Source organism: Cyprinus carpio, chromosome A3 (assembly GCF_018340385.1).
Source record: "Cyprinus carpio isolate SPL01 chromosome A3, ASM1834038v1, whole genome shotgun sequence".
In the NCBI taxonomy this organism is placed as follows: domain Eukaryota; kingdom Metazoa; phylum Chordata; class Actinopteri; order Cypriniformes; family Cyprinidae; genus Cyprinus; species Cyprinus carpio.
In genome coordinates this window covers 22,404,088-22,424,063 of record NC_056574.1, presented here as the reverse complement: position 1 = coordinate 22,424,063, position 19,976 = coordinate 22,404,088, and the positions used below count along the sequence as shown (strand labels likewise).

The window sequence follows — 19,976 nt, the reverse complement described above, 5'->3', positions numbered from 1 at the left end:
AACGCTCCCCAACATTCTTATCATCAATAGCCTTCCGACAGTATAGTAGCTATTAGAACCACTCACCAAATAACTCTCTTTTCTCAATGCCTGAGAAATATGTTTTTGTTGTTTGTCTGAAAATAAACCCTATTTGGTGAAACATATCTGAGTGCTCTAATTGTTTTTCAGTTGTTTCAGTGTATTTTTCTTATATTTATTTATTTTTTGCATTTATTTTACGTCAGTGTCCATTCAATTCGTCAAAATAGAAATCCGTCTTTAACACCAGCATACAAGACAGACAGATGTGAACAGTAAATAAACATATAGAAGTTAACATTATAAACAAATGTAGCCTACATGTTAAAAAAAAAAAAAAAAAAACTTTAAAATAGCAAAGTAACAAAAAACTAGGAGTAAAATAGCTCTACTTAAAAATGTTTACGTGCTGAGGACAATTATAGCCAATGAAAAAAATTATTTATTTTATACAAGTTTGTAACTGTACCATTTCAACACACTGCAAGACTGAACCCTCTCCACTGGGAGAATGGCTTCGTCCTATGGTTGTCCTCAGTGACATGCGCAGTGCGCGCAACTAAAGTCGGTCATTCCGTAGGACGGACTAATTGACGCGGTAGTAGTGAAACCGGTAGGAACTCTGTCGGTATCGTATCTATAACATGTATATGAATCAGCGCTTCAGATCTGATTGGATTCGCCGTGAGATCTGACCTACACCTGAACTCTCCACTAACTTCAGACACAAGTGACTCTAAACTCGTCTGAAGTTTGAAACAGTTCGAGGCTGAGTCGCGTGCATCTGTTTTGTTTTTAGTATCATTGTTTTAATACTAGTGACTTTGTCAATGCGTTTGGTTGCGTTCAGCTTGTCGCCACTCAACTGATTCCTCCGGACGTCGAGGTGATATTATTTACCAGGTATGTACGAGTAATCTACCGGTGCTCTTGAACTTTTGTAAGACAGGTATTTTCTGGTGATGTTTGATTTCATCCAAGACGGTCTGTTGTTTTAGTTACATCCTCTTAAGACTGTGAATATTTACTGGAATTCAGGTGTAAGTAACTGTGGTAGCATAACTTTTTTTTATTACAGTGTGTCATAAAAAGAGTATCACAAACTGTTCAAGAGACATTGAATATGGTGTGGCTGAATAAGTGCAAACATCCATATACACCTGGATTGCTTTTATGAATCTTAGTAATTCATTTCAATCAATCGTTCATTTACGCTTTAGTGCTGGCCTAATAACTTGATATTTCACTGACACACAAAACCCCCACCACTCTAACCGCATATATGACAACATTTCTGGGATGTCTAGTTTGTCTGTAAGTAACTTTACCATAGGCTACTAACCATCCTTAGTCTATAGTAAAGTTACGTACAGACAAACTAGACATCTACAAAGTTGGGTTAGTACTAAGTTCTGATCTGGGGTTTAAGTTAAGGTCTGACATGGTTACTAAGAGGATTTTACATGTAGAATGTCACTGCAGTACGGCCCTAGTGCCGAGGATTGCGTCCCTACATGTGCTCAGTGTGTAAAAAACAGAAGCATGGAGTCACAGTCACCTGATGACACTGATAAACTTTGAAATGGTTTCAACTTCTGTGTTTGTTTTACTTGACAGTCATAGAATAAAAGGACATTGTTTTTGGCTCATCATTTGTCATTAACATATAAAATGCCATTCAAGCCTCGTCAAGAATATGTCAGTCTGACAGTTGTGCAATGAGGAAAATTCCTCTTTTGAAATACACTGTAGTACGTATGAATGTATTATGAGTGATAAACATGCTGCTCTGGCAGAAATCGGTTTGTGGTGCTTTCTCGCTTCTGCTGTGAAATCCACTCTTGCATGTCTTAGCTGGAAGCTGGTTAGAATTTTGTTTGTGTTTAAATATTTTAAGGCATTTATGGTATTGGGTAAACGTTTAATATTAGTCTTTAGACTGTCTCTGATTTTACATTTAGTACTATTATAGGTATATTTAATAATCCCATTAATCACAAAATCATAATTATTCCACACATAATGTCCAAATTAGCATAGTACTTTAATATAAAGCTCATTTTCTAATAAAAATAATTATGTCATATAAATTGGCATACAAATGGGGCAAGGAGGGACGGATGAATTCGTTCAGGCCAAGTAACAAACGCATGAAAACATGTCAAGTGTTTTGAGCTGTGAAACTGCCCTGGCGTGCATAAGAGAAAACAATTGCATCCCTACAGTGGAATTTCCAAGTTCTGAAGAGTTGTAATGACCTGTAGAGTAGAGGAGCGACTTATTATCAAAATGCTCATAGTGAACGAGAGGAATTATTGGAATGATATTATGCTTTAAAAGAACTGTTACTGAGGTTCTGATGACAATTGTTTGATTTTAGGCTTGTGCACTAATATATATATATATATATTACCTTGAAGACAAAACAACAGTCTTGTTTTCTTATAAATGAAACAAAATTAAGAACAAATATCTGTCAGTATCTGTCTGGCAGATATTTGTACTTTTTAAATCATAAACTAACTTCGTTTTGTTCTGTTTCTTGGTCATTTTTCTTTCCCAATGTATCTTGATTTAAGAATCTTTGAAGTGCTGCTAATACAACTAATTTTCGCTCCATAGACATTTACATTTAGAGAACATATTGAATAAAATGTTATACAGGCGTCCTATCTGCCAAATGGGTGCATCTGACACACACACACACATACCCACAGAGAAAGAGAGAGAGAGTTGATCCTAAGAATTTAATAATATTGTTATAAAATCGATACATTTTTTGTTTCTGTTGAAGTGCTGAGTTTGTTATCATGTTTGAAATGTATAAATGACGTAGTTAATATGACATGAGGTAAACCGACTGGAACTTCCAGCTCTCATTCTTTGTCTTTGTATGTTTGAGTGAGAAATTGCTCTCTGTAATTGTACTTTCACTTCCTTCAAGTAGCCACTATGAATTGAAGCTCTGTTAAAGTAACTCACGTCTCTTTTTAGATTGGATGGATTATTGGTTGTATTTCAATGCATAATTCTTCACTGAACTTTAAACATACAAAGTGTACATTGACCTCAAATTAAAAGTTTGTCTTGACTTGAGTTGAAGCTCTGGTTTAGTTTTACTTGTGGAAATGTGGTCAGCGGAACATTGGATTTCAGGAGTGGTGTTTTGTATTGTTGCATAATATGAAAGTGTCCTCACATTTTAAAGAGTTTTAGTTTTCTCTCTCTGTCTCAGCGATGGCAGACGTGGTGGTCAGGCCTGCTTCCCCCTCACCCTCCTCCTCTCTCCTGGAGATCAAAGCGGAGACGCGGCTGGTGCTGAAGTCTTTTCTGCGTCACTCTCTGTCGATTCCTCCTGGAGAGAGGCCTGGAAGGATAGGAGGAGAGTACAACGACCCAAACAAATACAGGTGACACATCTAATTCAAACACACACACACACAGTGAAACACTGTAATGATGCAAAATAAAACACTTATTTTGTAAGTATCACTGAATATCACAAACATAAACAAGACAATTATATATTTGTTATAAGCAAACATCAGAGATTATTATAGCTAATCTCTCTGACCTGTCTCTGAAGCAGATTTTTTTGATGCTTTACTTCCGTTTATATCGTTTTATCTGGATTGCACTTGAAGAGTCAGTCCAGAAGTTTTTATTCACAACATATTTGATTCCATTTTAACCTAATTTAGAAAAAAAAATTCAATCATTAATAATTATTTGAATATATAAACTGCTGATAACCTCACTGTTGTGACAGTTTTTCAAAGATCTTTCCTGCCAACTTCTTTTATTCAGTAGTGCAGGGGAACTTTTAGTGGTCAAGTCATCTAATCTTGGACCAAACCAGTTCTGTTGTCCTTAATTATATGGACATGCAAATTGGGGTAGTTCACCCCAAAAATGAAAATTCTGTCTTCAATTATTCACCCTCAAGTTGTTCTAAACTTGTATGAGTTTCTTTCATCTACCGAACACAAAAGATATTTTGAAGAATGTGGGTAACCAAAGATTTGCTGCTCCCCATTGAATACCATAGTATGAAAAAATATGGGGACTACAAACTCATGCAGGTTTGGAACAACCTGAGGGTGAGTAAATGATGACAGAATTTTTGTTTCTGGGCGAAGTAACCTTTAAAGTAAAACTTGCATCTTCAAAAAAAAATTATTTTACACGAAAATGAAAAGAATGACCCGTCTTTCTCCTTTTAGTGCCTCAACAAAAGACAAATTGAAGAAAGATGCAAATGGATGGGACTCTTTGGATGATGAGATCAGTGCAGCAGAGGAAAAGAAACATGGAATTAAAAACTTAATAAAAAGAAGACTGAGATCCCGTTCATCTATGATCCGCCGTGCTAAGAAAGACAGCAGTTCTGACCCGACTCCAAACAGCAGCCTGGAGAAGCAGAGTCAGCCGGGCCAGTCTGACAAGCCATCAACAAATGGAACACGCAGTTTACCCAGAAAAACAGAGGTAAGATCACAAAACTTTTTTTAGAATGCAAAGCAACAGCGCTTTTTGTTTTTGTCAAAAAAATCTATGTATGTATAATTTGCTCTATTTGCTCATTTTATGTAGCTTCAGAAAAACCTGCACTGCAAATTATTTTGATAATCAACACCTTTAACCCTCAAGCATCCTTCATAGAGCAACCCTTAATGAGTCCTTCCTGGACAAATTTGGGTACAAATGTCTCAGGTGTGATCCTTAAATTTTTCTTTAAAATAAATGTCATAAAACTATTTTCACTTAAGTAAAAAAATGTATGCATTTATTTTGTGACTTTTTTGTTTAACTTCTTTACCTCTAAAATTACAAAATTACTCTATTGACCTTCATGTAAAATATGCTTAATTTTTATTTTTTTATTTTTTTACTTCAGTAAAAATATTAGTTCCAGTAAGTCGAAACAGCCAAAACCGCGATATTTGGTATACTTTGGCGACATCTGGTGACCTAATGGTTTAAAAATAGCAATTACATGAAATGTCAATGGCCACTAGATGGCTGTAGTAGGTCTAATCACTGGCTGCATAGGCTGAAATTGCATAAATTGAAATATGCATAGGCATAGATTTTATGGTTTTCAAAAATCATTTCTGTTGGGTGAGAATATACAAAGATGCCAAAATATGTTTACAGACAAATCTGACCATGTTTGGAAAAGACAAAGTAAATTTTAATAACTCAAAAAAGAAAAGTGGTTGCAAATGGTACAATACAGGTAAGAATATAAACAATAAACCTAGCAAGTAGCTTGTGCTGGTAATGTGTAACCTCTTAATATGGGCACCAAAATAAATATGCATTGGCTACACATGTGATGTGCAACTGGCACACACTGTTGACCATATCTGTAGAGACCGAAACCTGCTCTTGTTTTATCTTGTGCATGAACTCCAAAGCTAATTAAAAGCTTTTATGGGTTCAGTATTAAAAATTTCCTGACTCGCCAGGGAGCCAAAATGCATCCATTTTTAATTTCTTCTTTCCTTAACAGTATGTTTTAACATTGCTATTTAGAACTACATCTTGTTAATGAGAAATCTTCTTTTAGGAAGAGATATTTGCACCATCTTCTGCATCTGAAGAGGAAGGTGACAGAAAATCAGGGGACAAAAATAAGAAAAAGAAGAAGAAACTGAAGATATCTGATATACTCAAAAAAGTGTCATTCAAAAAAGAAGAGCCTCGTCCTCCACGCCCAACCTCTCTGCCTTTCAGAGTTGTTGCAGATGTTCCACAACCTGAGGATCATTCTGTTTCACCATGTAAGTTTCAATAATATCTTTAACTTGTTTTATGGATATAGAAGTTGAGACACTGGAGGCACTGTTAAGAATGTTTTCTAGATTGTCTTTTTATGCCTGTTCAAAAAGGTTGGTAAGATTTAAAAAAAAAAATGTTTTTTTTGAAAGAAGTCACTTATGCTCAACAATGCTGCATTTATTTGATCCAAAATACAGTAAAAACAACAATATTGTGAAATGTTATTAGAGTATAAAGTAACTGTTTACTAATTTAATATATTTTAAAATGTAATTTATTCCTGTGGTTGCAAAACAATCAACAGACAGTTTTCAGTGTCACAATATCCTCAGAAATCATTTTAATATGCTGATTTGCTGCTCAAGACACATTTCTTAATATTATCAATGAAAAACACATTTTTTTGTGGAAAATGTTTTTTTTTTTTCACGATACTTGGTTAAATAGAAATTTCAAAAGAACAGAATTTATTGGAAATATAAATATTTTGTAACATTTCAAATGGCTTGACTGTTGCTTTTGATCAGTTCATTGCATTTTTACAGACTAAAATCTTTTAAAGGGGACATAGCACACACAATTTCAATATCATGTTAATCTTGAGTACCTATATAGTAGTATTGCATAATTTATAACTCCAAAGAGTCCATAGTTTTATCACATTTCTAACAGAGAAATACAGCTTTACGATTCTCTGTAAAAACAGCTGAGCTCCTGGAGGCGTGCCGTGGGCGGAGCTTAAGAGTCGTGAGCAGATTACCAACAAAACCCAGAAATTTGATGCAGTTTTACTTACTGCCCATGGTTCCGACTTGTGACCGGTATCTTTTATAGCCGGGACCGCTCCATCTTTCAGTGTCAAATGATCTGCAAATCCAGCATTGGAACTGGTTCTTGTTTATAAAACATTTGTCACCGAAATGACGGGGACAAACAAACACACAAATGCGAAACTCAATTGCTGTCCCAGAAAAACAAACTGCATCCACTGTTCACATAACACTGGGTTCTTTGGGAAGCTGAACAAGGTTATCTTTCCCTCACAACCAAAAACACACTTCTTGGATCTTATGCAAAACTGGAAGGAGTGTATTTGGCACAGAAATAAATAATTTTTTGAAACTTAGGCCATGTTTAAAATCCAACTCTTTTAACAGTGTAAACAAGTCAGAATGCATGAAATAGCATTAGACCCCCCCCCACCCAACCTTTAAAAAATCTTACTGACCCCAAACTTTGGAATGATAGTGTGTATTTGTGGATGTGATATGATGTGATATGTTTTATCTCAGCCCATCCACCTGAGTTTTATGACGGTGTAGCAGAAACTCTGGACAGAATTGCACAGAAACACACTGTGAAAAAGAAATCACCTGTTAAACCAGAGCCTGCGCCAAGTGCACTTAAAGGTACATGTAAAACCATTTATCATAATGTGTAAAGTATTTGAATTTTATCATAATGTGTGTGATATTCCATTTACAGTAGGGGTGCACGATAAATATCGGCCGATAATTAATGCACATCTCGTCAGTAAATTTAACAATAGCTTATTCTTATAATGGGTTGATGGTCCAGCTGAAGTTTTTATTTCTACTTGTATTGTTTAGAGATTGTTACACTTCTTCTTTTCATCGTAGACAATGACAAAGAGGCTGTGGTTCAACAGCTAGTTCAGATATTGACTTCAGAGGGGGATGTCATAAACGGGAAGGTAATGATTCCTGATTTTGTCACTCTTGTCACTTTTTTTTTGACATGTCTTGCTGGGATATGGATTAATCTTGGGTCTTAAAATGGCTCTTGGCTTCTTGTCATAGAGATTTTCTGAAATAAGCAGTGTTTTGACTGTTTATGGTTATTTTTAGTAAGTTAATTTGTGTTTATCATTGTTTATCCTTGTTAATTGTTGTTTAATGTTGTAGATAAATGCCAGTCCCTTCCTGCGGTCCACCCTCACACGCCTCTCCTACCCATCCTTTGCCAAACTCCTTGACATGTACGCTAGTCAGAGTGAAGAGCCCCCCGCTCCGGCTCCGGTCAGCCCTACGCTGCGGCGTCTCGCCATCACCATGGATGTGTCTCGACGAGTGGTCACGGCCACTGGAGTTCAGCGTCTGACGGGGTATGCTGAACGCTACATGGAGAGCTTTGCACCATGGGTGAGGAGTCATGGAGGATGGGTGAGCAGTTTTTACTGTCTACTTTTAGCATTTTCCTGATGTTTTGCATCTGTTATTTTCCTACAGAAGGGGACAGAGTTGTCGAGTAAACTGTTTTTGGTGTTTTCATTCACAGGGGAACATTGCACAATTGGATGAGGTTCTGGAGTGTGATTGACCTCAGTCATTGACCTTACGGTAGATCTGTTCATTATGAACTCTGGATCATGTAGCATGACCTCTGTGAGGAAACGAAGTACAAGAACCAGCCGGCTGGGCAACTGACACTACTTGATTATATGGTTTCTCTGCTGATGTATTTATTCTTTTGTATTTTGGATGTTTTTCATTTTTTTTATGTGACTTTTATACCAAAATACATGATTTCAATCATCTACTGTTGTATTGCATCCTTATTTAGTTGTAATGACATTAATATATTAATAGACATTAATACACACATTAATATAGTACAGATAATTGGTTTAGTATAAAAAATCATAAACTCTTAAACATTTGATTTACATTTAATTGAAATTAACTTTGATCAAAAGCAGTTATAAGGGTATTTAACAAAGAGTGCAATAATACAAGGATTTACTTTTCCACCTACAGTATACATTTACTTTATATTCATTTATTCATCTTTTTATAATTACATTTTAATTATTTAGGCATTTACCTGGTAAATTAATTTAGCTGAAATTCACCTGAGCTGCTTCTTAAGTGCAATTTAGGTGAACATGCATATCTCGTCCAGTATCTCTAATAGGAAAGTCTGTTTAAACATTTATTACATATTCAGAATTATGTTTTAAAGAACCCCTGGCACAATGGGGCTAAGGTAGGGTCAGTCCATGTATTTTTCTGCTCGTAGGATTTGGCAGTACATCAGCAGGGAGAACACCAAAGCAAGAATCTGGAGGAAGAAAATGGAGTCACGTTATATGTGAGTGCATGCAGCGCTCGTATAATAATCAGACTACACGAGAAACATGATTTTCAATGTACCTGAACGATTCCAATGCAAACTCCAAACCCAAGCACTGAGGTCATGTTATCCAGGAGCCAGTTTTTGGCCTTGTCATAGCACGGCTAAGACGCATTTAAAAAAAAGAATAAAAAGGTTCAGTCAGGTGCTAATTATCACAAAATAAACCCTGACATGGCCTAAACGGTTTATTTTGCAATAATGATTGGATGGAAGTACATTATCTTTGCTTATAGAATGACTACCAAATAAATAAAAAGACATCAAATTTAATTATTTATTTATTCCTGTGTGACAAAGCTGATTTTTTTTAAGGAGCCGTTACTTCAGTCTTCAGCGTCACATGATCATCCAGAAATCATTCTACTATGCTGATCTGCTGCTCAAGAAACATTTCTCATTATTAACAGTTGTGCTGCTTAATATTTTAGTTGTTTTTCATGACTCTTTCATGAAAAACCACAAAAGAACCATATAACAAAGAGCATTAGGGTTTGTTCTGGCTTTCATTTCACGCTAAGCATATGGTTACAATTACCAATAGTTGGTGGGATTTAGGAGTGTGTGGTACTTAGCTAACCCCACGACCTCAGAAATGATCTGACCTCTTCCCAGTAATGGCAGTGATCAGTATTATCCCTGCAGCAGGATTCAGGAAGTTTGCCATTGGACGTTTTGTTGTGCCAGTCAGTGTAGTTGCTCACGCCGCAGCACTTGAACTGAAGGAAGCAGAATCCAAAATTCACTCTGAAGAATCTCAGCCTTCTTCATATTTGTGACTGGTATAAATTAAACTCACAGTAGCCTGCATATTGTCCCAGGATGTTTTTAGCCCTTTATTTTTGAGATAGTCTTTCATTCCCTCTCTTAGGTCATCCTTGGCTTTCTTGTCCAACTAAATGGACAAAACAGAGAGAGAAGTGGATAAACAGGAAGTTGAAGGCAAAGTGTTTTCCTGAAAGGAAAGGGCGAAACATTTGCAAGGCTCAGACATTAGTCCCTCACCTCTTCATGATACACGCTCAAAACCACAATCAGTGCCACTTCTATCAGGACTAGAAACAAGAGGATCACAAAAAACTGAAAGAAGCAGAAAGAACTATTAGACAACATAAATGACAACAATATATATTTAAAAACAGACATGGTGTATTCTGACAGTATACCCATTAAGGAAAGAAAAATAACAAACAAAATCTTTTTAATATCTCAATTGTTTCTCTTAGGCAGCAGTGAGATTATGAGATTAAACGGAGAGCAACTGAAGACTTTCCCTTCTTCTGCTTCTTTATATGCCCCCTAAGGAGAAACATCAGAGATACAGCTGATACTTGAATGAACAGCATGTATATTCTAAATAAATTAAATAAATGGACATGAAGCTTAAATTATGTAATTTCAATGATTAAATTATGTAAATTATATATCACATAAATATACTACACTTGAAAGGTTTGTAGTTGGTGAGATTTTTGAAAGAAGTCTTTTATGCTCAGGAAGGCTGCATTAGTTTATCAAAAATACAGTAAAACACTCAAATTATTCAATTTTATCAAATTTTAAAATACTATTTTTTTTATTTACATATATTTAAAAAAAAATGTAATATATTCCTGTGATGGCAAAGCTGATCAGTGTCATGTGATCCTTCAGAAATCAGAAATATCTGAAATGAAGATTATACTTGAATGAACATCGTCCTTTGGGCAGCGTGCACATTTTTCTGATGTCAGAAAGGAAAGTGACGAAAAGTGGCATGATGTGTAGCCAAGTATGGTGCCCATACTCAGAGTTTGTGCTCTGCATTTAACCCATCTAAGTGCACACACACGCACTGTGAACACACACCCGGAGCAGTAGGCAGCCATTATCACTACAGCACCCGGGGAGCAGTTGGGGGTGGAAGAGAGCACTGTACATTCACTCACTCCCCCCCCCCCCCCCCCCCCCCCCCAAGTTTAGGTTACAAGTTCGACTGTCTAACCATTTGGCCACGACTGCCCCCTAGGATCCAGGTATCTTACCGTCATCAGCAGACACTTCTGCTCTTTCAGAGCACCAAGGCATCCTAGGAACCCTGTCACCATGGTGATGCCCCCAGCAACAAGCAGTAGGTTGGCCGCGGAGAGGGAAGGGAAGGACAGTGGTAGAGATGAAAACTCTGACTGTGTAAAGGCAAGCCACACCCCAACACCAAATAAACCACATCCTCCCAACTGCAAAAACAGGCACAGGTAAAGAAATATAACAGTACATCATGTTCAGAGAAGTCACTTTACATCAGTGTAAAGCAATTTAGGTCAATTCCATTTAGGTTTGTTATTTCATAAACTTTAATTGACCAGTAGGCTACTTATTTGCATGTCCTTCTACATATTTTTATTTTTAGTCAATGAACTGATTCGCCGAGTGAATGGTTCAATAACTCAGTAATTCAATCCACAACACTTGTTCAGGAACGCCAGTGCTGTGTGTTGTTCAGAGACGCTAACAGTTGATTTTGTTGGGAATTGTGGATGTTAGAGTATTTGTGTACGTTACTCAGTATTAACTTACTGTTAATAGAGCTGGGGCTGTATTACAGAAACTAAGTGAAATTACCACGGTTACCAAACAGAATAGGAATTTGAGTTAGGATATTTCTATAATTGAGCCCCTGTTGTATAAAAGCAATAATACACTTGTGAATCTTATGTACAGTATAAGAATAGCCTCATATCATTAAGAACAACGGTTTGAGTTCAAGAAACTTATGCGGGTTTAATCAATATGGTCATGTTGTATGGTCACGAATATGGTTTCACAATCCGCCAAACTCATATTCGAGAGAAGAGTAAAGCAGAACTAACCCAGAAGATGAGGTTGAAGATAAACATGAGGTACTTCACACAGCAGAGACAACCTCCTGACACAGACATTCTGCATGAAAGAAGAAAGACAGGAATACAGTCACCAAGTGATGATAAACAAATTGTGTGTTCTTTTAACATGTGCAGACTTTCACACTCTTCTGAACTGAAGCATGGAGAGGATGTGCTGTTTCCAGACAGGAAGAAACCACCCTTGTGTTGTACTGCTGATAGCATTAACTATAAAGCTATTATGATCCATGTCTGAAACACGTACTCATGTAGGGCCTCTCTTATACGATAAACTCAACAAATTCTGTGGACTTTTAATATGTCCCACTTAATTTTCCATGAGCAAAAGGCAACACAATCATGTTGGTGATTATTTTGCCCTTTTTGTTCCACAAAATGCAGTCCACATGAACCACAGAGTATATTATGGGCCAGAATGTAAACTTATAAGCCCCCTCAAAGTTAGGCAGCACATGGATTTATGATCTGATTTCAGTGGTATGTCAGTAATGGTTCTGGAAATTGGCATCATATGTGAATTAAAATGAGATTTTTAATTATGAGAACACATAGAAACCTAATCGTACATTTCGTTTTCTTGTGATTATAAATGCGTAGAAAGAGGGAAATTAGCTTGAAGCGTAACCCACAATTTCTCTCTTTCTTTTTTTTTTTAAGTCAGTTGTCTTTTTTAATCATATCTGTTTTGCATAAACACATAATACTGAATAAAATTTGTCATTGATTTTTCCGGTCTGTTTCAGCTCTCATCAAGTGGTACATAAACAGTACATAAATCTCTATATTTAATATAGCAAAATTAACATAAAACATGAATCAAATATAGTGGCTTTACCTTGATTTAGATGGAGACAGAAAAAGTGACTGACTGGCAATTGAAGGGTTTCCAGGAACAGAGTTGAGTTTTCACTTTGTCCTGACTCCAAAGCTTCCTGTATTGTCTTTTTGCTTCGTAGTGATGGAGTTCATGAGATCTTGCTTTAATTATTCATAGATCAATATTATCCACATCACAGATGTGATTCCTCAAGTTCTTCTGGTTGTTAATGACTCTTCTTAAGGTACAAAAACATAAAGGCTTCTGTAAAGTGATAAGCTTGAAATATTGGTCTTGTAGTTTTGTCAGATACAGAATTCTTCACAAGTTTTTTTTTCTTTGTTGTTTAAATCCTTCAGACTCCTATCATTTTTCTCACGGATTCTTCTTGAAATTCCAAAATATATATATATGTTCTTTTTTAGGTAACAAACAAGGTTAAAGTATTTGCTTGTTAGTGTGTTCCCTCAACCCTAATGACGAATTCCTGCTTCTCCTTGGCTTTCTATATTTTCAGTCAGCTATTTTCCTCTCTCTCTTGTTCCAAATAAATTCCAGATGTAGTTATCAGCCCTCCCCTCTCACTCTTTCCCTCTCTCCTCCTCCTACTGGTCTCCAGAGAATCCATTCTTTTCCAAGACCCTCCTATCCTGATTCTTTCTCCCTTCTCCCTCCCTCTTTCTCTTGGTTTTGTCCAAACAATCCTGATGGATGAGGCCAGCAGACGCACATTTAAGACTTTGCAGTTCACCGAGTGTCTTTCTGTTTACACTGTAGATGTTTCATCTATTAAACACATTACTAACCCTTTGTAGAACCAACAGAAACACTTTTTTTTTTTTATTAACATTTGTAGGTGAATTTATTAATGTGATACAAGGGGAGTAGGGGACGTATACTATATATACATGTAATTCTATGCACACTTACATACTTAATTGCTATATAAGTATGTAAGTATATATGCACACACACATATATATATATATATATATATATATATATGAACTTGCTGAATGCTGAGCTCCACTTATCATGAGCGCCATCTGGTGGTCATTTGTAATATTTTATTCAGTGGAATATGCCTCATTTTGATAATTTCAAGGTGAAATGTAACCTATTGAGTGAGGAAATGAATGTTTTTGCTGTTCATGAGTTTTTAAACAATAGCTAACAATGACTATGTGCCACAATGTCAGAAATAAATAATTTTGTTGAATGTTTAAGGAAATCTGATAACTTTTAAATTATTTTTCTTCAAACAAAAATAAAGTGAAAGTGACATACAGCCAAGTATGGTGACCCATACTCAGAATTTGTGCTCTGCATTTAACCCATCCAAAGTGCACACACACACACCGTGAAAACACACACACACCGTGATAATGCAAAGTGTGGTGTGGGATGCCATTTATGCTGCATCGCCTGGGGAGCAGTTGGGGGTCCGGTGCCATGCTCAAGGGCACCTCAGTCGTGGTATTGCCGGCCCGAGACTCGAACCCACAACCTTAAGGTTAGGAGTCAAACACTCTAACCATTAGGCCATGACTTCCCCACAAATAACCCACCTTTGCACCCTTCCTTTAGCAATCAGTGACAGTTATACACACCTCTGCTTTCTGTTCGGCACACCCTTCCTTTCCAAGATTAGAAGGGCTGCTGTCTTCTGATTTTTCTGTAATGCAGTGAGATACAGGTGTGGATCTATTGCTGCACTCAAAAAAATAATTTTAGTTGTTTGCTCAGTTTACTTAAATAAAATAAGCTAAAACAACATAAATCTTTAGTTCTTTATTCAGTTGTCAGTTGCACACAATTTTATTATATTTAATGAAATTACATTTGTAAAATGTTAACTTAAACCATTGAAGTTAAGTTGGGCCTACATGAATCATTTACGTTGCGTTGACTGAAACTGGGCAGTGAAATTCTTGTTCCCAGCATGCTTTGCATAGGGATAGATCAGAAGAATAAATGTTGAAATTAAGTACTGTTTAATGTGTTTTTGGCAAAGGGAAAGACATATTAAAGTTTGTTGTTTAGTTATTTTTGACATTTAAAAGAGTTTATGTTCATGATGATTTTTGAGGTTACCATTATGGTGAAGTATAGACTTTGTGGTTAGGCTATAAGCGACATGAGCTGTAACTGTCCTGATGTCATGAGAACATTTTTACTTGATCATTACTTGCATGCTACAAAAATTGTGCTTACCATGTGAACAAGTGTTATGTTGGCTATTACATTCTCATGAGAATAAATAAAAGAAATCAGTTTGAGGGCCAGCATGTGATTTACACAGTTTATATTGTCAGCATTTCTACCCTTCACAATCAAACAATCATAAAACATTTGCGTGTGTGTATAACAGCTATTGATAAACCTAAGCACAAGCTCCACTCTTCATCACAATGGTAACCAAAAAAAAAGAACAACAACATCATTTTATGTTGTTTGAACTCTTTTAAATGTTCAAAATAACTAAACATTAAAGACTTAAACTCTAACAGGCCTTTCCATTTTCATAAATATGCAGAAACTCACGCAACTCTGCATGAAGGCACCAGTCTGAACAGCAACAACACTGGTTGGATCAACAAGAGTGAATTATTTTCAGGGAACATTCACAGAATATTTCAAATGAAATTGGTGTGATCTCATTAAATTAGCATGAATTTTACTCATCAGCACATTTAACTTAATTTAAGTTCAAATAAATCAGTTTAAATGTGTGGAAATATGCGTTATAATTTTATTAAGTTAGACCAACAAGCTATTTTTTAGAAGAGTGTGGCTACGTCCAGTACAGTATTTTGTTTTCAATCATTCTTGGGTCTCTTGATGAGTTAGGGTCAAAGTACATGACCTTTAAAGGTGCCACAGCTTTCTGGTGCTGATTTGTGCCTTAGTAATTTCTAGCTAAGATGTGACAGAAAGCTCTGCAGAATTACACAGAATTTTAATGCTTATCATTCACAAAGTACTACACTTCCCCTGCCTCTTACATGTAGGCTTATTTGGGTTTTTTATTAGTTAATTTTATAATGTTATATTATATATTTTGTAATGTTATACTACAAAGAGTGTATAAATTTAAGACATTTTCCACAGATCCACTATCAGCAAAGATAATATTCTTAAAAGACTATGGAAACTGTTTGTATTTAAAAATATAAACATTTTATTGCATATTTTGCCATCATGCATTAACATGCTATTCCATACTTACAGGGGAAAAAGGCTTCATTCTCAGAATGTAAGTCTTAAAATCTTAAAGGTATATTAAACATCTTAAACATCAACATTGTATGCCATAATCAGTGAATTTTAGTGCACTCTCTAACCTCAAAAAACAAACATACAAACAAAAACACATATATCTAAAGATACAGACTTTTTTTTTTTTTTTATCCATATAACTAGCAAACATTTGAAATGGAAGTTTAATTAATTCAGCCATTACTTAAAGTATGGTCACATTGTTTTACAATTTTTTGCTGATGAAATCCAGCAATTTCAAAAGCATTCCATGCAATCTGCAAATTTGCATGGGTGAAAGTGTTACCCACAAATATTTTGCAATGGGTTCAATTAGTCACAGTGGTGTAATGTAATGAAGTAATATTACTTCGTTGGAGTACTTAAGTATTTTTTTAGGAGAATCTGTACTTTACTTGAGTTTTAATATTTGTGTCAACTTTCATTTTTGCTCCACTAATTAAAATGTATAGGCTTATTGAAAGAATCAACCTTTTAAATGAATCGAGCTAATCTCTATGACTCGCTCATTAACAGTGACTTGCTGACTTTAATTTCACATTTCAAGTAGGCTATATTTTCATATTATAAATCTTTTCAAATAGCAATATTCAAAATTTTATGTTTAAAACAAAACATTATTTATGCATTTGTAACTGCTTTTAAATGTCTGCGTAAATGAATCTAAATGCCATTTCAAATCCAGATTCCATTTTTTGCAATAAATGTTTTCTAACGTTGGAATGAAAGACAAAGTACCGGATGAAGTGGCTCTTGTAACCCAAAGATACAAAATGAATACTGCTCAAACTTTTTAATATTTATTTGATCCTTTTCTATTTTGAATTTACTTGTACTTTTACTAACAATAAGCTTAATATTAAAGAAATACTTTTCATACTTAAGTAGGCTACAATAAATATCACATACTTTAAAAATTTTACTCAAGTAATATTATAAACGGTGACTTTGACTTCTACCAAAGTCATTTTCTGGTAAGATATCTGTACTTTTACTTAAGTGTGGCTTTCAAGTTCTTTGTCCACCACTGGTTGGTCATGTGATTTTGCTGTTTACAGAGCACTCCTTGGTTTGAAGGTTAAATTGTATGACCTGTGCTTCACACAACTATACACTATCAACACTAGACAACAGATTTTTTGCTGGAAAAATTTTGCTGAATTTTGGCTAATATAAGTATAAAACAACTGAGAAAAATGAGTAGGAATTGTAGATCATCATTATATGTTGCACCATTGCTGAAAATGAATTGCGATCATCAGATAATATATAAAAACTATATTACTCAGTCCTTGTTTATAACACACATTACGTAATACAAGATTACGTAATCAAGAAGTCATTCCTATTAATCCCTTAATGTTCATTTAGTCAACAGAAGACTTTTAAACAGCTGTGGTGAGACAGAACGTTTCTCCTCCATTCATCCCCTTCTCTTCACTTTTTTCATCTCCTTTCTGTTTCTCATTCTCTGCCAGTGTTTTTCCTGTCTTGTCTTCATTCACATCCTCATCTATGAAAAACAAAGGCTCCTGCTCCTCCCATTTCTTAGCCTCCTTGGTACCGTCTCCACCCACTCCACCGTTAGACGTGTCTCCTGCATCCAGTGCGGCGAATGTGCTGAGCACCATATCATCTCCATCTGGTTTCCCATTATTAGGCAGAAGACCATCCTGTACCTCAGCATCACATTCAGCTCCGGCCTCCAGATTGACAGGCCCCGCCCATGCGTCACCCTCCCCCCCTTTTTTCTTCTTGGACTTGGACATAGGGCCGAAATTCCTTGAGGCGTTTTTCTTTCTCCACTGGACATACAGAATCATGCCCACACATAGCACAGAAATAAAGGCCACACACACTATCAGTATTAATATCCAGCTGGTTTGTATAGGCGAACTGCTTTCCTTGCTAACTATGCCAGCGATGATGGTGGTGAAATGGGTGGAGACTGATTCTTCATCAGACGTCGAGTACGGGTGCACGGGTGCAGCAGTATATATAAGAGGGAGCTGAGAGGTTGATGTTAGACTTGTAGTGGAGGTTTCAGTCCTGGTGTCCACAAGGTCGGAGATGATGGACGGAGACCTGTCTGCAGGTGGTGTGGTCAGGATGGATGTGGGATTGAGGGCTTCTGCTGAATCAGTGGTCATGGTCACAGCTGCTGTGGTGATTTCATCTGTAGGACGTTCTGTTAACTCAATGAAGCCAACAGTTGATTCATATTGACTTGGGCTTGGGGTGTCTGAAGTTATTTGGTTAGTCACTGTTGTTTCCACATTAACAGGCACAGCAGGGGTGGTCACTGTGGTCTGTTCTGTTTGTACAGTTGTTGTTTCAGAAACAGATTTTGTTGACGTTTGCTCGATCTCAGTGCTGAGTGCTGGAGTACTCTCAACTGTTGGTTTCTCAAGCATGGTGCTTACTTGATAAACAAGTGTGGTTTCTGGATTATGCGTATCCGTTTCTGTTGGTAGTAGAGTATTTGTATTTTCAGGTGTGGTGCTGGTGATTTCATCACTTAACATTGTCTCCACAGTGTCACTGTCCAGTAATGTGGTGCTGAGGTTTGCATCTGTCTCTGTTGTTGTCTCTTGTGCATCAGTGGACTTGAAACAGGGTCCCAGAGCAAGAAACAGAAGCAAATTGCTAAAAATAAGCCTCATGGTGAGAATACTGGCTGAAAAAGTCACTCAATCTAGAAGTTTCAGTGTTTGTGCAACAAAATTACTTAGGTGAGCTGATATTGTCTTTGGAGATCCACTTTTGTTCCTCGAGAACGTGATCAAAAATTAAGGAAACCTTTAAACTGTGAGCAGCTGGCAGAAGAAATTCATCTTTTTGACTTGTTCTTTGTGTGGTTGTGTTCTACAGAGGTTATCTTGCATGAATCTGGGCCGGAAAGTTTTACACAGGCCTGTTCCTTCCTCTTTCGCCTTCTCTATCTTTCTCAGTGTAGCATGGGCAATTTCAGCTTTGAAATAATCTTGTGACAATAAAAAAGACACCGGAAGAAAAAGACAGTTAGTCTCTCATGCTCTCTAAGGGTTCATTTATTTGAATAAAAATAGAGTAAAAACAGTAACGTCATGAAATATTATTGCAATAAAAAAACAAACTGTTTTCTATTTTAATATGTTTTAAAATATAAGTTATTCCTGTGGTGGCAAAGCTGAATCAGCAGCCATATTTTTGCGTAAAATATTCAGAATTACTCTGAATGAGAATATAAATATAATTTGTCTTTCTAAATAATATTTCTTTATTTTTGCTATAAGGTAGAATTCAATTCTAATGATTTAATCTAAATCGACTTTCTTGGGAATCCCCATGAAACTGGAGTTGTTTGCGCTATGCTTTACCTACCAGAAGAGCTACACTTTATTTGACGGGCAGAACAGAGGTACATCCTCAGCTTATTTTAGTGCACATTTACAACAGATACTAGAATGTGATTTGAGTGCCAGCATGATGTTTATGTTTATCTAAGCTGCATGTTACATTTTTTTCTTTCTTTTTGTCTACCTGTCCTCAAGCAGCGTCACAGCCACAAACCATTTGATCCTTTTACGAATAAGTACCATTGTCACTTACCTTCATGCCTCTGAGAAAAGTCACAACAAGCTCCGACCACCAAGACCAAACTGCACATGTGAAAATCTACACAGTCACACATGTAGAGCACACCTATATCCTGTTAATTTCTCTTCCTCTCTCACTCCTACATGCTCTCTTTCATTTCTCCTCCCTCTGAAGATGTCATATCACTGCTTGCATCTGGCCGAGTGAGGCTGCAGCCGAAAGATAAAAAAAAACTTGCAGAAAGTGCTTGGTTATAGTATGAATTATTATCTGAGGCAGAAAAAGAGAAGGCAGGTTCTAATGAGAAGCTCTGTGCAGGGTGTGTTGACACTTTTGTGGGTTTTGACTATGTTTTGCCTGCACAAATTTGCCATTAAATGTCTATGTGCATGCATGTGTGCGTTTGAATGTGTACGTGTATGAGTATGTGTTAGTTGGATGGAGGGTATTAAAACAGAGAG

At 36.3% G+C, this 19,976-nt stretch overlaps 3 protein-coding genes across 3 annotated transcripts; 1 reads left to right on the top strand and 2 right to left on the bottom strand.

The window, feature by feature from the left end:
* The first annotated feature begins 559 nt into the window (after positions 1–559).
* Positions 560–8,362, top strand: bcl2l12 (BCL2 like 12). The gene is made up of 8 exons (XM_019090951.2): positions 560–924; positions 3,257–3,431; positions 4,245–4,509; positions 5,594–5,807; positions 7,098–7,214; positions 7,446–7,519; positions 7,731–7,988; positions 8,104–8,362. Exons 2-8 carry the CDS (start codon positions 3,259–3,261, stop codon positions 8,143–8,145), a joined length of 1,143 nt encoding a protein of 380 aa, XP_018946496.2. The 5' UTR covers positions 560–924; positions 3,257–3,258; the 3' UTR covers positions 8,146–8,362.
* Positions 8,363–8,478: 116 nt separating this feature from the next.
* LOC109074964 (tetraspanin-4-like) lies at positions 8,479–13,209 on the bottom strand. Its single transcript, XM_042724071.1, has 8 exons — positions 12,676–13,209; positions 11,808–11,877; positions 10,983–11,174; positions 9,964–10,038; positions 9,758–9,853; positions 9,564–9,677; positions 8,979–9,062; positions 8,479–8,886 (listed from the first exon to the last, which is right to left on the bottom strand). The coding sequence occupies exons 2-8, from the start codon at positions 11,874–11,876 to the stop codon at positions 8,818–8,820; spliced, it is 699 nt and encodes a 232-aa protein (XP_042580005.1). The 5' UTR covers position 11,877; positions 12,676–13,209; the 3' UTR covers positions 8,479–8,817.
* A 2,605-nt stretch (positions 13,210–15,814) lies between these two features.
* Positions 15,815–19,761, bottom strand: si:ch73-248e21.7 (leukosialin). The gene is made up of 2 exons (XM_042723964.1): positions 19,528–19,761; positions 15,815–18,919 (listed from the first exon to the last, which is right to left on the bottom strand). Exon 2 carries the CDS (start codon positions 18,597–18,599, stop codon positions 17,322–17,324), a length of 1,278 nt encoding a protein of 425 aa, XP_042579898.1. The 5' UTR covers positions 18,600–18,919; positions 19,528–19,761; the 3' UTR covers positions 15,815–17,321.
* Between the last annotated feature and the right edge of the window lie 215 nt (positions 19,762–19,976).

Coding starts and splice junctions, on each gene's coding strand:
- bcl2l12 (XM_019090951.2), top strand. CDS start 3,259: ATGGCAGACGTGGTGGTCAGGCCTGCTTCCCCCTCACCCTCCTCCTCT. Junction 3,432..4,244: donor AACGACCCAAACAAATACAG/GTGACACATCTA, acceptor TTCTCCTTTTAG/TGCCTCAACAAAAGACAAAT. Junction 7,520..7,730: donor GGGATGTCATAAACGGGAAG/GTAATGATTCCT, acceptor TTAATGTTGTAG/ATAAATGCCAGTCCCTTCCT.
- LOC109074964 (XM_042724071.1), bottom strand. CDS start 11,876: ATGTCTGTGTCAGGAGGTTGTCTCTGCTGTGTGAAGTACCTCATGTTT. Junction 10,039..10,982: donor AGAAGTGTCTGCTGATGACG/GTAAGATACCTG, acceptor TGCTTCTTTCAG/TTTTTTGTGATCCTCTTGTT. Junction 9,063..9,563: donor ACTGCCATTACTGGGAAGAG/GTCAGATCATTT, acceptor AATGCGTCTTAG/CCGTGCTATGACAAGGCCAA.
- si:ch73-248e21.7 (XM_042723964.1), bottom strand. CDS start 18,599: ATGAGGCTTATTTTTAGCAATTTGCTTCTGTTTCTTGCTCTGGGACCC.